Consider the following 15,854-nt stretch of genomic DNA (forward strand, 5'->3'; position numbering starts at 1 on the left):
TTATTTCCAAGCCATCAATGGATTTGCCAACTTTATTGAGATGCAAATGTAGCGAAAATCAGACATTCAATGGCGATATTCGCGGAACAGCAACATCTTTCATTGCTGAAGTAGCTCTCTCCTTGGAAGTCTATCTATCTAGCTCAAATTGACATATCCATCTCTCATATTTTGTGCATTCTATAGGATACATTCAGAACCTAGTCTTAGGTATGGATGACTAATACATAGTTAGACAAATCGTTTGATGCTTGTCTCTCTGTAGGACAAGTTGGAAAAGTTTTGCAAAGTTGGAAGACCAAAGCCCTACACTTGGCTTCTGCGACTGTTCTAGTGCTAACGTTCAGTAAGTGTTGCACTCAAGAACATGAAAATTGCTGCTTGGCATTTCCTCATGCTTGGAATTTTCGAGGAGTGGGACGACATCGAACTTGTGTTGGGATTTCTTCTCGACATTGTACAGCGGATCGCTACATTTGAAGCAGCACTTGCAGTACCTCCTTCATTGTAGGCCTCGTGGAAGGCAGAGTAGCAGCAAAAGATCCCGAGCTTAAAAACATTGCTTATTTCATCTACGTTTGAGTCATCCTTGATCTCCTCATCTAATGCGTCAGATATCGGGTTGCCATCTTGGATGTGACGCCATGCCCAATCAGCGAGGCACATGTCTTCGTCCCTGTCGTTAGCCTCCTCCCAGTGGTTAGTTTCCAAGAGAACCACCCCAAAGCTATAGACATCAATCTTCTCATTGACTCTTGTCATGAGGCATACTCTGTTGTTCAACCAAAAAGAGGCAAGACAAAACTAAATATTCCTGCTGGTAGGATATGTTGATAATGCTAGTACGAGTACCTAGAGGGGTGAATAGGTTTATGAAAATTTTCTTGCAGTTTGCGCAATACTTAAACAGATGAAGGATTAAAAAAAAATCGTAAGACTGAGTAAATGAAGAGAATTAAACACGAGGTTTATAGTGGTTGCTTGATTATTTTTCGTCCACTTCTTACGCGTTCGCAGCCGATTGGCTGGATTTCACTATGAACAAAGAGATGTTACAGTGTTGATCTTCCTTGATTTCTCGATGTAGATGATCTACTACACTCCAGCTCAAGGTATCACCAAGTACAACCACTCTGTGTATACAATTTCGCTTCGAATGCCTCGATTAACAATCAAGTTCTTGACTACTGGAATTTATCTATCGATCACACACTTAGAACAACTAGAACGACTTCCTTTATACTCCTTTATGCCATCATAGCCGTTGGCACTTACCAAAGGAATTCTCCAATCTACCTTAGACTAATCAATTAAGAAAATCATCCGAGCTATTTAAGGAATCGATGATAGCCATCAATCCTTGTTCACCCATACAATCAGATTTTGGTTTCCAAGAATAGAACATTCCAAGAATGTTTCGTCGACCATCGAGATCTTCAATTGATCTTAGATAAGTATCAAAAGAATCCAGAAATGATTATCCAACCAAGGGATCTATTCCGGAGGATTGGATCAAATCCCCAACCATATACTTGACCGGATATCCTACGCCACGGGATTAGAAAGACTGTCGGTGAGAATAATCTTGAGTCTTGAGTCTTGAGTCTTGAGTCTTGAGATTACAAAGTCTTGAGACTTTAAACCAATGATATCAATTAGGGCGATAGAAATGTTTTGTCACCTTCCAAAATCTTCCTGGAAAGATTTCTCCAACATATGTAAAGTATGAAGAAGGCGAACTGGCATAGCTGAAATGAACCCATGTTAAGTAAATAGAAGAACCTGGTGCCAAATAGCCGAAAGAACCAGCAACAGCTGTCATGCTAGCAGCTTCTCCAGGCTTGGCCAACATCCTTGCAAGGCCGAAGTCAGCAATTTTGCGTTGAACTCTGAGTCTAAGAGAATGTTGCTCGATTTCACATCTCGGTGGATGATGGGTGATGAACAATCGTTATGCATATAGCAAAGTCCTTTAGCTGCTCCAAGCGCAATCTGCAACCTTTTGGGCCAATCCAAGATCATATTGTTGGCGACACCTGGGATGGGCGACGATCCTTTCTTCTTGTGAAGCCAATGGTCCAAGCTGCTATTTTCCATGTACTCATACACTAGGAGTTTCCGAGTTCTCGCAAGAAATACAGCATAACAATTTGACAATGTGCCGATGCTTGATGTTCCCAAGTATCTCCACTTCTGCTGCAATTGCTTTTCCAGCTTCTCATTTAACTTTTTGTTATTCCAAATCCTTTTCACAGCGACGGCGTCACCAGAAGGATTCACAATAATGCGATATACTTTTCCTGATCCGCCACTTCCAATCACATTATGCTCCTTCAATCCTGACAGAATATTTGATTCAATAAAATTCAAACTTTGGAATGAAGTCAGTTTTGAGTCGAATCAAACCAATCCTGTTCTTTCTGGAAGCTCTGATCGTGAATAGCACCACCAACAACACGCACATCGCTGCCGCAATGGCCAAGATCACGATCAAGGTGAGATTGGTCTTGCTCAACCTATGGGATTGGGCGTTGCAGAGATTGATCCTCATGAACGAATTGGATGCACAGAGCCCGGGGTTGTTCAGGAAACTGGTGTCATATGCGGCGTTCTCTAACTTGGCCGGGATTGGTCCCTGAGGCGATTGGAGGATAAATTCAGACAGTTCAGATTCAGTTGGCCGATTTCAGGAGGAATCAAGCCGGACAGTTGGTTGTCAGACAGATCCAACTGCGTGAGTTCAGGTAGAAGACCGATTTCGCTTGGAATCGGTCCCGAGATGTTATTGTGACTAAGATTCAGAGTGGTCAAGGATTTCCATGAAACGATGTCCGTGGGAAGAATCCCGGAGAGCTCGTTCTGACCGAGCAAAAGCCTCGTCAGCTTAGGAAGCTCGGTCAATTCAGTCGGAACCGTGCCACTGAGGAGGTTATTACCGGCCTCAAACACCGCCATGTTCCTCCACGAAGACACCGTGCTCGGAATCTTGCCGAAGAATTTGTTGTTGCTCATCTCGATCCGAGTGAGGTTTGGGACAGCTCCTCGGAAGCTTGCCAGTTAATCCATTACCACTTAAAATCAAAGCCGTCAAGTTCCGTGACATCCAGAGTCCTCAGGCACATTGCCGGTGAATCCATTGTTGTGCAGCATCACATGGGACAAAGTACTGCAATTTCCAAGTGACTTCGGCAACTCCCGTTGAGATTGTTGTCCATAGCGGCCAACCAGGAGAGCGTGCCGCCATGGCACAGTTGTTCTGGAAATGCACCGGTCAAGTTGTTGTAGGCCACTTCGAATCTTCTGAGCGGGGAAAAGTTGCCAAAGTCCGGGGGGATCGTGCCCGATAGATTGTTTTTGGACAGCCTGACATCAGACAAATTATGATAAGTTAAAATAGAAGCTCTCATTGGCCAGGAGAATATCCATTTAGAGGGTCTATGCTTTTGGTTCTTAGGAGGAACATTTGATTGAGCTAGGCTAGAAAGTTATCTTTCGATAAAGAGTTTGGGATTTGCAGTTTTAGTTAGAAACGAACAAAAGAGCTTAAGCATATGTATTATGAAGTTTGCAGGAAAGGAGACTGCTAATGAATAGACTGTAAAAAATTGACGCGATTGGTAAATTGTTTCCAAATGAAAAATAGTGCTTTTATATGTTAAAGGTGATAATGCACTTAAAGTAAATGTGTTCCTAACTCTGCTTAATCGTCTCGCAATAGTGCCTTAACATGACCCAATTAGCTACCTAAGTTCACCATATAATAGAAATTGTTTCGCACTATCCATCGTAAGTAGATGTTCTTAATTCATGAACGCTCTTCTCCTTTCTTGCTTCATGTCCGTGGTATAGGTTAGATGGTTGTTTTTAAAATCGCTCGAACATTTCCTTTTCCCATTTTTGCAAATAAGGTGCACCAAAGAAATTAAAAGGGTCTGGATCTAATTAAATTAGGGCTCCATATACATCTTTAAAATCGTCGACAAATTACACTTAAAAGATTCGATAGTTGAAGCTGCTCATGCTGATTTGCATTTTTGGCAATTTGCCATGATGATTTTATAAGCTCGAATGAACCACGCACCGACAATTTGACCGTATTGCTTCGAGAAAGATTAACAAGCACGCCGGTGGTTCACAAATTAAAACATTCGATTCTCGGCACGCACCGTCTACTTCGTGTGGGGCCACCAAGGAAAATAGTCCTAGAAAATATTTGAGCCCCCTTACCGACGTGTCAACCTGATATCTCTTGGTCGAGCGGGGCCACCAAGGAAAGTGCTTCTGGAAAAAATATCTGAGCCCCTTTACAGCCTGGTACCCCTTGGCGGGGTGAGGCCGCAATGAAAGTGCTCCTGGAAAAATATTTGAGCTACTTTAATTTAAATGTTATTCTTTTCATTAGAACGAAAAAGTAGATTGCGTCTGGTGTAACACCGAAGAGAAAATTATGATGCTTAAAATGTCGGGCCGTCATCGTCAATCGGACTGTCACTTGTACAGTGTTAGTGGGCTTGATAAGGCCAACGATTTCTATGGAGCAGGATCCTAAAAAATCATGCGCCAGTGCATCCTGAAGGCCTGGTCCGTCCCATTAAGTCCTCATCTTGCCATCAGTTGGAGGCCCTATTGATGAGTTGTTGAACCATTTTTTTGTCTTATTCGAGTGGATTTTTTTACCCTTTCGACTAACTTTCATTGAATTCAATTTCATGTCTCGGCTTGAAGTTTCGCTACATATGCCCTCCTCAGCATCCAGTCGCCTGACCTGCTTGCTCACATGCATCCCATATGAGCTGCATCGGCATGAACCTCTTGTAATTTCTTCTCAAAAGATTGTGAGTCAAAATGTCGTATGATTCATTGTCTGATGCAAGGAAGCAATTCGATTTGCTTCTTTCCTTCAAGGGATAAAGAAGTGCTCCAGTCATGAGTTCCATTTAGTTTGATGATGACTGAGACTTGGCTAGATCTTACCTAGTTGTATCATCTCACGTCTTTCACTCGCTGTCCCCCGCACATATTCTCAACTCGAAGTTTAATATTTAGAACTGATACTGGCTTTTCCTAAGCCCACAGAGAGGAGTGGTGGCACACGGACTGACAAGAAGAGATAAAGGGTGCGTTTGGGAACCACTTTTGGGGAAAGTTTTAGGAAAATGCAAAAACCTTTGACTTAAAGGTCTTTTCAAAATGCAACCGTGTTTGATAAATTGTACTTTGAAAGCCCTTTGTAAAGTGCTTTGGACAAAATAGTGTTTGGGGAATTACATTTGCAAAGGAGTTTTGTTGTAAAAAAAATTATCAAAAGAAAAATTAAAAATAAATTGACCGCAAAAGGCGGCTGACCCGCTGGCGACCTCCGGCGACCCCGGATCTGGGGCCGGCGAGGTCGCGCGACCTCCGGCGACCGGATCTGGGTCGCGGGAGGCGGGTTTGGTCGCGCAGGTCGCGCGACCTCTGCGCGTCGCCGGAGGTCGCGCGACCAGATCTGGTCGCACTGCAGGTCATGTGACCTTCGGCGACCAGATCTGCTTGCGCGGAGAGGTCGCGCGGAGGTCGCGTGACCAGATCAGCCCGCCGGAGGTCGCACGACCTCGCTGCGAGGTCGCTCAACCTCTGGCGACCGGATCTGGTCGCCGCGAGGTCGCTCGACCTCCGGCGACCGGATCTGGTTGCACAGAGGTCGCGCAGCAAGGTCGCGCGACCTCCGGCGACCCAGATTTGGGTCGCCGCGAGGACCTGCGACCTCCGGCGAATCCTCACTGGAAGTCGTCCGACCACTCGAGGCTCACGGCGTCCGGAAGATGAACAAAGTGCTCATGCAAGGGCACGCACCTAAAAACAAAAAATTCGTGAGGACAATTTTGGAAAAAAACAAATGAACAGGACTCCAAAGATGCCGAGAATCTTTGCCGAAAGCCCAAGCCCCGAGGCTGTCTTGGGCTTTTCACCTTCTCAAGTACTTGCTTTCCCATTAAGGGACTTCGAAAGCCGATTCCCAAACACCCATTTTTTTGCCTCAAAGGGCTTTTGATGCCCAAAGCCCCTTCCAAAGTTACTCCCAACGCACCCAAAGCCATTCGGTGGAGGTTCGACGAGAGGAGATGGATCGATTCCTTGAACAAAGGGACCAAAAGCGACCTTTCGCACCGCACGCAAATCATTCCGACCGAATAGAACCCGGTAAAAATTTTCCGGTGCTCGGTCGGGACAGAAAGTAGACTCGGACACGATCCTAAAATAGGCTAAAGAACAGCTCACAAGTCGCAACGTAGGAAGATGCTCGTTTTTTTTTTTTTTTTTTGGTTAATGCGAATTGTGGGGATTATCCATCTCGGAGACGGAGTTTACGAAACCAAGCAAATCACCCACCCGGATGCTTCGCATGTCTCGGCCCAATTGGGGCGGACTGGAGCGTGAAGAAAATGAAAAATCCTAAGATATGCCATGATCTACATTAGCTCACATTTCACATGAACAGTTAGATCAAATGAGATTGACATGAGATCCATGTAGTCTAAAAGTTCATTGGAAATGGGTTATTATGAATAGAAAGTACCCAAAAAAGTAAGAAAGGAAACAATTCGTCCAAATTTGCCCAGTTTGTACTTTTTTGGGACCTAAAGGTCTAGGTCATGATTAACTCAATTTTGTCCTTTAATTGAATATTTTTATACAGTTTATGTACTAAATCGAACATATACTAAAAGGATAAAGACCACATTGAACAAATTAAAAGTCCAAAGGTGACATTGTACATTGAGTTAAAATTTAGGGACTACATATAATAAATATAAGGAACACATTACATATTAGACCAAAATTCAAGAACTATTTATGTCATTATCCCTTGAAAATAATGAGCTTTCATCAAAGAATGATGGGTCCTCGACAAATTAAGCGGAAGTCGAGGTTGGATGGCATGCCTAGGGAACCTTATCATAGCAAGCGTTATCTAGAAAATGTCGAATTATTTACATAACTAATTTTAGACTAAATCAGCCTAATTAGGTGGACTGAAGTCGTGAGAAATTAGAAAACCATTAGATACCCCCTATCTACGCTAACCCACACTCCAAATGAGCAATTATATCATGTGAGATCCACAAAAAACAAGTCCGGGACACATGGAATGTCAAAACTTGGTGCGAAGGGATATTTAAGTGCCAAAAGTTATGAAAATGACACTTAAATATCAAAATCATAGCAAAATGGATAAATTAAATGCTAACGGCGAGAAAATCCAGCCAAATGCCGACGTAGCGATTTTCTAGCAAGTCAAGTGCAAAACGACATTGATTTGCACACTCACATGGCTAGACAAGTGCCAAAATGACATCATTTTGTTGCTGACGTGAGTATATAATTAATATAAAAATTAATTAAATCTAATTTAAAACCAAAATTTTAAAAATAAAATAAAAAAATTTTTTTTTAATAAAAAAGAAGGAGGTTCGGCTGGTGACTAAGGGTTGAGCCCTCACTGCTGTCATCTTCCCACTATCACCATGAAGGTGGGGGAGGGTCACCGGGTCGCCGAGCCCTAGCCAAGGGCCAAGAACCCCGGTACCGGCCGATGGGCGGGGAGGGCCTGCAAGCCCTCTTCCAAATTTGGGGTGAGGGTCACAAAGGCTAGGGCTCAACGACCTTGGCCAATCGGCGGGGAGGGGCCTATGAGCCCTCGCCCAAATTTGGGGCGAGGTGGCGGCCTTCCCTAAATTCAGCGAGGGTCTCAACCGGGCCAAGGGCTGTTGCCTGCTAGCTAGTGAGCATCGATGTCTAATAGTTGATGGTGGGAGTCCAGAGGATGGGCGTCCGATGACAAGTGGCAGGTGGGCATTAGGCAATAACGAGAATGAACGATAAGAAGAGTTTTTGTTTCTCACTTTTATTCTAAAAATACAAAAGCTAAAACTTTTCACTTCGATTTTTATTCCAAACCCATTTTTGAACAAAATTTTTATTCCGAAATAGAAAAATGAAATTACGTTGTCAAACGGATTTCTATTCCAAACTTATTCTTGAGAATGGAAAAAAAAAAAAAGTTAAACATAATGGTTATCATGTGCATCCTTGGTTAGCGGAAAATAGAACAAGATTGACGAGAATTTTTTGTTGTTGGATTTTGGATATGGTTTGAAATAGTTTTATATATGTTTGATGATAATTGTTATGTTCAATTGAGTTTTGAAATGTATAATTCTTTTGTGGATTATAAAAACTATAATGTTGTAATAACACGCCACTTTATTATAGTATATATTTTGATAGCACGTTTATGTTGGTTTCTATTTGAGACTATGTCGTGCCATTCTCTTGTACTTGTAAGAGTCGGGCGTGTGACCCTCTTAGCATCAGTGACTTCGCTGGTGGCGCCGATAGGGGATTTGCGGAGTTTGGGCGCTGACGGATGGAGATGGCGGATGGGTTTTTTAAGAAAAAGGAACCTGAGGCTGACATTGGAGAACATTGCGTCGAGTTGGACAACTTCTCTGTGGCCATTGAAAGGAATAACAACCGGCGTTAGCAGCCCGAGGGCGACAATGGAGCCATTAATGTTGAGCACCATCAAGGCCCGTGAGATGATCATGCCAGTGTCAATAGGATTGATGGCTCGGGAGACCTAGTCGTCATCAGCCGTTAGGGCGGCGATGTATGTGATGGAGGGAGAGAGGAATTGGAGGTTTTGTCCCTGCAGGGATGTAGGCCTCGAGCTGGGAGAAGCGAGTGCAGTTGGCGTAGAGCTTTTGGTGAACCTCTAGGATGTGCAGGTGAGAGAGAGGAGCCAGAGGAAGAGGAGAAGAGAGATGTCGCTGTTGTTGCAGAGAGCGAGCGGAGAGAGATACATTTTGGGCTTTCCGAAAGAGAAAGATAATTTATGAAAAGTGAGACGCCATTCGAACATATATGGCGATTAATTAATGAAGTTTCAGAATATCATGTGTTGAAAAGACAACGGCTCTCGGTGTGGGGTTGTCCATATAAACGCTGGATCAATAATTATTGAGGAGAGTCTCATGATGTTAAATCAATACGTAGTCAAACTATCAATGACAGCGACAATGATAGAGAATCAAGCTTTTTACGAATCTCCAGTGGACTCTTTTCAGGAAATTGACTTCGATTGTTCGTTGTCCTATCATGAATCATCATATCCTCTTCTCTCTCGAAAAAAAGAAGAAGAAAAAAAACAGAAAGAGTCAAGAGCTTGAAAGGATTTGAACCTAAATAAACCCTTTTATCGGTATTTTCATCCAAATCTCGAGATCACGTAAATATAAAATGTGAAATTTTTGTGAGATTAGTACTAATTATTTTAAAATTTTAAACTGTTAAATTAAAAATGTTATTGATTATGACATTTTCCGTTACGTTTATTGGGGTTTTTTTTTACCTAGCATTAAATGTAGCCATATTTAACTGGAGAATTGAATGAGATATGAAAATATTTAAACTCAAGACCTTATTTTCTAATACTAAGAGTCCGTTTGTTTCACTGAAAATCGCCATTTCCAAAAATATTTTCCCGTGTCATTTTCTAGGAAAATGACAATATTTTCTAAAGTTCGGCTAAAACCCGAAAATATTTCGGAAAACATTTTCTGGTGTTCATGAGGAAAGTAGTTTTCACTCGCCAAATTGGCGAGCGCGAGCATCAATCGAAGCTCACTAAATCGACAAGTGCAAGTTTGAGATCGAGAAGCTTGAGGTTCACCTAGTTTGACAACTAGCCAAGAAAGAAGAAGATGGGAAAGAAAAAAATAAAAAGAAAAAAAGAAAAATAAAAGAAAAGAAAATGAAATTAAAAATAATTCAAATAAAAAAGAAAAGAAGAAGAAGAAAGGAGAGGAGGAAGCAGGATTTGTAGAGGTGTGAGATAAGAAAGATCAAGTAAGGAAAATGTTTTCCACTTTTGAAGACTTTTTTCCTTTGATGGAAAACATTTTCCCCAAGGAATTCATTTTTCGCAAAACGAACACCGGAAAACCCGGAAAACATTTTCCCGGAAATTATTTTCCACGAAACGAACTGAGCCTAAGTTAAGAACACTATGGAAGAGTGGAAAAGAGAATTTTCTATATATTTCAATGTATCGTAACAAAAATTACATCAACCTAATTAAACACTTTATGAATAACTGAATAAGAAAATATCAATCAAGACACATACAATCAAAGAGAAATATTCACATAATCTTGAGCTGATGCAAAAAAAAAAAAACAATCAAAATCATCCTAAATATCTCTCGACATCTCCCTCAAACTCAAGGTGCTTTGAAGATGTTAACTTGAGTTTGAAAACAAGTCTGAATAGTCTCCAATGGCTTAGAAGTGGCGGCTGAGGTGCCGTCCAACAGTTGTTCATGGCAAAACTTCCAAATCTAACTTGTTTGAGAGGGATGAGTCCAGTGGTGGCGTTGCTTTTCAAAACGACACGTAAAATGTTAAGAATTAGAGGGGAAATAGCAAACGGGCGATGCGATTGGCTTGCAAAACAGTAACTAAGCGAACATAACCTATGCGGTTGGTTTAGGAAAATAATTACTAAGCGATGCAGCTTCTGTGTTTGGCATCAAAAGAAAAGCCACCTACGCAAAAGCTTGACTAGGTGACGCACCCAGTGCGATTGGCATCAAAGTACAACCATCATGGGATGGATTTGACTATGTGCTTCCTCATATGAGAGGGCTCTACAGACTATGTGAGAAAAGTTTGTTGGCTACAGGATGAGATCCAGAAACACACTTGGGTGTGCACTTAGTACGCTCAAGATCGGCTAGCTCTAATATCATGTAGATTTTTCAGAAAATATTCTCAATTGTTCTAAAAGTTTAAATTATTAGATAAAAGCGTGTTTTATTATTTAAATATTCTAACATAAAACACCAAGAAGGTATATAATAAGAAAAATATAATGTATCAAATAGGGATACCGGCATGTTAAAATAAGAAACGTATCCATGGAGCTTACCATCCCTGTATAACAAACGGACAGGCTGCAAAAGCCCCTTTGGGAGCTTTGGCTTCTCTTTTGGTGAGGTTACATCTTGTAATCAACAACCAATGATCCTTAAGAGACCCATGGTTACAAAGGCTTGGAAGGATTTAATAGTTGAAACAGTTCATACTATTTTGCATTTTCTTTCTAGAAGATTTGCCATGATGATTTCCTAAACTTGAGTGAACCACACACCGATGATTTCACCGTATTGCTTCAAGGAAGATCAACAAGCAAGCCAGTGGTCGACAAATTAAAGTCTCTAAAAAGACGAAGTCTCAAATTTGATTCTCGGCATTACGCAATCTACGTAGTGAGGCCACCAAGGAAAATGCTCCTGGAAAAGTCTCTGAGCCCCTTTAAATGTCACGCTTTTCATTATAACGAAAAAGTATATTACGTCCGGTGTTAAACAAAGAGAAAATTATTATGCTTAAAATGTTGGGCCGTCATCATCAATAGGTGGAATTTCACTTGTAACTGGTAGTGGGCTTGATAGACCCAACCATTTGTACAGAGAAAGATCCTAAAAAATCGTGGGCCAATGTATCCCGGAGGCCCGACCCGTCCCGTCCCATTAAGTCTCGTCTTCTTCTAATTAGTTGAAGGCCCGATTGATGAGTTGTTGAGCCGTTCTTTTTTTTTTTTTCTTTCTATTGGAGCGGCTCCTTCAGCCCGTTCCACTAATTTCAATTGAGTTCGATTTCAAGTCTCAGCCTGATGTTTCGCTACGTACGCCCTCCTCAGCATCCGGTTGCCCAACCCGCTTGCTCGCATGCATCCCAAACGAGCTGCATCAGCATGAACCTCTCGTACTTTCTTCTAAAAAATCGTGGATCAAAAGGTTGTATGATTCGTTATTTGATGTGAGAAGGTAATTTCATTTTCTTCTTTCCTCCAAATAATGAAGAAATGCTCCAGTCATAAATTCCATTTAGTTTGATGATGACTGAGACTCGGCTAGATCTTTTCCAAGTTGAATCATCTCACCTCTCTCGCTCGCGGACCCTGCACATATTCTCAAATCAAAGTTTAATATTTAGAACTGGTAAGGGCTTTTCCCTAAGCCCACAGAGAGGAGTGGCGGCACACGGACTGACGAGAAGAGATAAAGCCTGTTCGGCTGCAGGCTCGACAGAGGACATGGATTGTTTCCTTGAACGGTGGACCGAAAGCGACCTTTTCGCACCGCACACAAATCACCCCGATTGAATAGAACCTGGTAAAAGTGGACCCAGGACAGAATCCTAAATAGGCTAAAGAACAGCTCCCGAGTTGCAACGTAGGAAAATGTACTCGTTTTTTGTTTTGGTTAATGCGAATTGAGGGATTGTCCGACTCGCCGGGAGACAGTTTCCGAAACCAAACAAATCGCCAGCCGCGGGTGCTTCTGCTGTCTCGGCCTAATTGGGGCGGACGAGAGCATGAAGAAAATGAAAAATCATGAGATATGCCATGATCTACATTAACCCACACTTCACATGAACAGTTAGACCAAATAATATTCACATGAGACCCACGTTATCTAACCATTCATTGGAAATTGGTTATTATGAACAGAAAGTACCCAAAAAAGTATGAAAGGAAACAATTCATCCAAGTCTTCCCGATTTGTACTTTTTTGGGACCTAAAGGTCTAGGTCACGATTAACTCAATGTTGTCATTTTATTGAATATTTTCGTACAGTTTGGATACTAAATCAAACTTCTAATAAAAATATAAGGATCACATGAAATAAAGTAAAAGTTCAAAGATAACATTACACATTGAATTAAAGTTTACGGATTACATTGAATAAATATAATAACCACATTATCCATTGGGCCAAAATTTTTAAGGACCATTTATATCATTATTCCTTGAAAATAATAAGCTTTAATGATGGGTCCTCGGCAAATTAAGCAGGAGTGAGGTTAGATGGCACACCTCAAGAACCTTATCATAGCAAGCGTAGTATTTAGAAAACGTTGAATTATTTACATAACTAATTTAAGACTAAATTGGCCTAATTGGGCATATTGGAGTTAGAAGAAAATGGAAAACCATTAAGCATCACCTATTTATGCTAACCCACACTTCAAATGAGCAATTAGATCAGGTGAGATCCACATGATGTGAGGGCTCATTGGAAATGAGTTGTTATATCTCAAAAGTACCCAAAAAAGTTGGAAACATACCAATTTGTCTAAATCTACCCTAGTTTGTACTTTTTGGGACCTGAAGATCCATGTTAGATCTTGAAAACCACAGGGATGGGGTGACATAGCCGTCGTTCCACCCGAATGACATAGTCTCAAACCATACCCAAATTCCACCTCTAAAAGTCCCCATTGATAGCACTCTCGCTCTATTAGCTGCTAACTAAAGAATCTGAAAATGTTGAGAAATAAAGAGGTGAGCAACCACAAGTTCAATGAGTAATTCATCTCTTCTAAGCAAATTGAATAGTCACTATGCATATATATAAATATAGAGTACTATTAGAAATCCATAATTCAACTCTTTAATATACATATAAAATCATATAAGAGTTGTTTCATTTAAACAAACTTTATACAATTCATAAAGTACTCATTTAAGTCATCTTCATAATTAAAGTATCAATGCTCAAATCCATTGGATAATCTCTATCAAAAACCACGTTAATGGTCTATCCATTGATCCATCTCATATTAAAACACATGTCAATGATCCATCTATTGATTGCTCTTTCGCTCAAGATCAAACTATGGTCACGACATGACACCTTGTGACAAGGCGACCAACATTCCCTCTTGCAAGATCTTTACCTACAAAGCCGATAGCTTGGCCTAGAAAGATATCCTAAACTTAGTGTGCATACCTCATAATCCCTCACTAGGTTCAAAGTCCTATTAAGCATAAACATTTATCCTCCAATACTAGAAATCCAATCCATAAGTCAATATCATAAATCAAGCAAATAAATTTTTACAACAAGGCCATTTGCCATTTCATATCCATTTCTCCAATCGTCATAAATCTTTCCATAAATTAGTCGCAAAGTAATTTTCATATATATTACTTCATGTACTATGTATAACATTCTTTTGAAACATTCATAATTAATCAAAGAGTAACAATTGCTCGATCCAGCTTTTATGTAATAAAAATGCTCTTCTCAATTCAATATGTGTGTGTGTGTCTATATATATATTAAGGCATGGTTTTACAAATCCAAAGAAGACATAATACCACTCACATCGTTATTTATAATCAAACCATAAACAATACTCATATCATCGTACTCACAGTCCAATCAAATTACGAAATGACTAAATTATGCCTTAATGCTAATAAAAATGATTCCTACGCACTAACAAATCACATATTTTGAACGATTATTCAAGCCATTCGTAGTGCTGAATTTGAGCCCAAAACTTGGTTATGCCATAGCTTTCTCTTCTTGACCCCATTTCGAACATAGAAAGCCCTTCGAACATACTTTAAGAATCCCAATTTAACTGTTGCAAAACCAAGCTGAAAAATGACAAAGTATGGGCCCAATGCTGTTGGACCATGTGTTGAAAAATTTCAAAATTTTGTTTAGGGCACACTATAAGCTCAAATTATGATCCGGAAAATTCTATGACTCCATAACATCCTAAGCTATCATTTTTACAAAAATACGTAGCTCAACGACTCAAAAATTAGAGTCCGCTACTCGATTTTCCTAAAATTTCAAATTTGAACCCTAAATTTGGAAAATACTTCGGATGGATGAACAATGAGCTTAAGCTCTTACCGGGTATTGTGAATAAGCTTGGTGAGGCGTGGCACAGCCCTCTCTCGTCTTTCTTTCTTCTTCTTCTTCCTTCTTCCTTCTTTTCTCCTCTTTTCTTCTGCCCAACTTTTGCCCGAACCTGTGCTTTCTTTTCCTTTTTATCTCTTTCTTTTTTTTTCTCTTTTTGACTTTTCAACCTTCCTTTTGTTTTGTTTTCTCTCTCTGTGTGTTTTTATTGGATCCCACTGATGGCCCATATTACAATCCAAGTCCCGATTAACTCTATTATTATTATTATTATTATTATTATTATTATTTAAGGATAAACGAATTGGTACGTCATCCGTCTAGATGATAATATTGATGACGAGGAATGTCGTGGAAGTGGGCTAATCCTGGGTCCCCGCCACGAATTGGGCTAATTACACGTAAAAGAAAGCGCAAACGCTATCTAATATCTATCCCTTCAGCTTTCTATTCCTGCGGGCTCGGCGACCGAAATTTGTACCGCCCACGTTGCTGTCCGCAATCCGGTCCCCGACATAAAGCGTCTTTATCTTTGTATTCGGTTAGACTTAGAGGATTGACAGGAATATTAATGAGACAACTTAGCTACGAAACTACTAGATATTCGATCACATCCAAATTGCTCTCGGAACAAGAGAGGCAAGGTCGAGCAATGCATCTGTCCATCCAATCAAATCAACATCGAACGTGATAACATCTTGACTCTTATTGCCATCATCTCTTACGAGGCGAGCTCGATCAAGCAGTTGACTCTTGTAAGTTTGCATTAAAATCTAAAATAAATTATCTTGAACAAGAATGCCGTGATCCGACAAGTCATCTTCGGCGTCCTGAAAATAACCGAATCCTTCAATGCAAAATGCCGAAGTCTTCACCAAGCTTAGCCATCCTTCATTCCCACCGTATTCGAAATGATCACATTCACAATAAAGTCCAAAACCCAGAACGCCAAGTGGATAATTTGCGATTATAAAACCGTGTACTTGATGTGCTGTATCGAAAAGGAGTCATCTAGGCCCGCCCAGAGAGACCGATACCAGCCTTGCATGTGCTGTATCGGAAAGGACGAAACTTGCGAGGAAGCGA

General features: G+C 40.7%; 1 protein-coding gene across 1 annotated transcript; it reads right to left on the reverse strand.

Moving 5' to 3' along the window:
* Window positions 1-336: 336 nt before the first annotated feature.
* Window positions 337-8,590, reverse strand: LOC120288685 (receptor-like protein kinase 5). The gene is made up of 7 exons (XM_039302778.1): window positions 8,448-8,590; window positions 3,154-3,363; window positions 2,827-3,049; window positions 2,407-2,635; window positions 1,851-2,339; window positions 1,682-1,748; window positions 337-772 (listed from the first exon to the last, which is right to left on the reverse strand). Exons 1-7 carry the CDS (start codon window positions 8,588-8,590, stop codon window positions 337-339), a joined length of 1,797 nt encoding a protein of 598 aa, XP_039158712.1.
* Window positions 8,591-15,854: the final 7,264 nt, after the last annotated feature.

This window comes from Eucalyptus grandis, chromosome 10, assembly GCF_016545825.1.
Source record: "Eucalyptus grandis isolate ANBG69807.140 chromosome 10, ASM1654582v1, whole genome shotgun sequence".
Taxonomy (NCBI): Eukaryota; Viridiplantae; Streptophyta; class Magnoliopsida; order Myrtales; family Myrtaceae; genus Eucalyptus; species Eucalyptus grandis.

Excerpts from the sequence above, each read along its gene's own strand:
- LOC120288685 (XM_039302778.1), bottom strand. The coding sequence starts at position 8,590 with ATGATCATCTCACGGGCCTTGATGGTGCTCAACATTAATGGCTCCATT. Across the intron at positions 2,636-2,826 it reads GGATTCTTCCCACGGACATC|GGACCAATCCCGGCCAAGTT; the intron begins GTTTCATGGAAA and ends CAATCGCCTCAG. Across the intron at positions 773-1,681 it reads TTCCAGGAAGATTTTGGAAG|AGTATGCCTCATGACAAGAG; the intron begins GTGACAAAACAT and ends GTTGAACAACAG.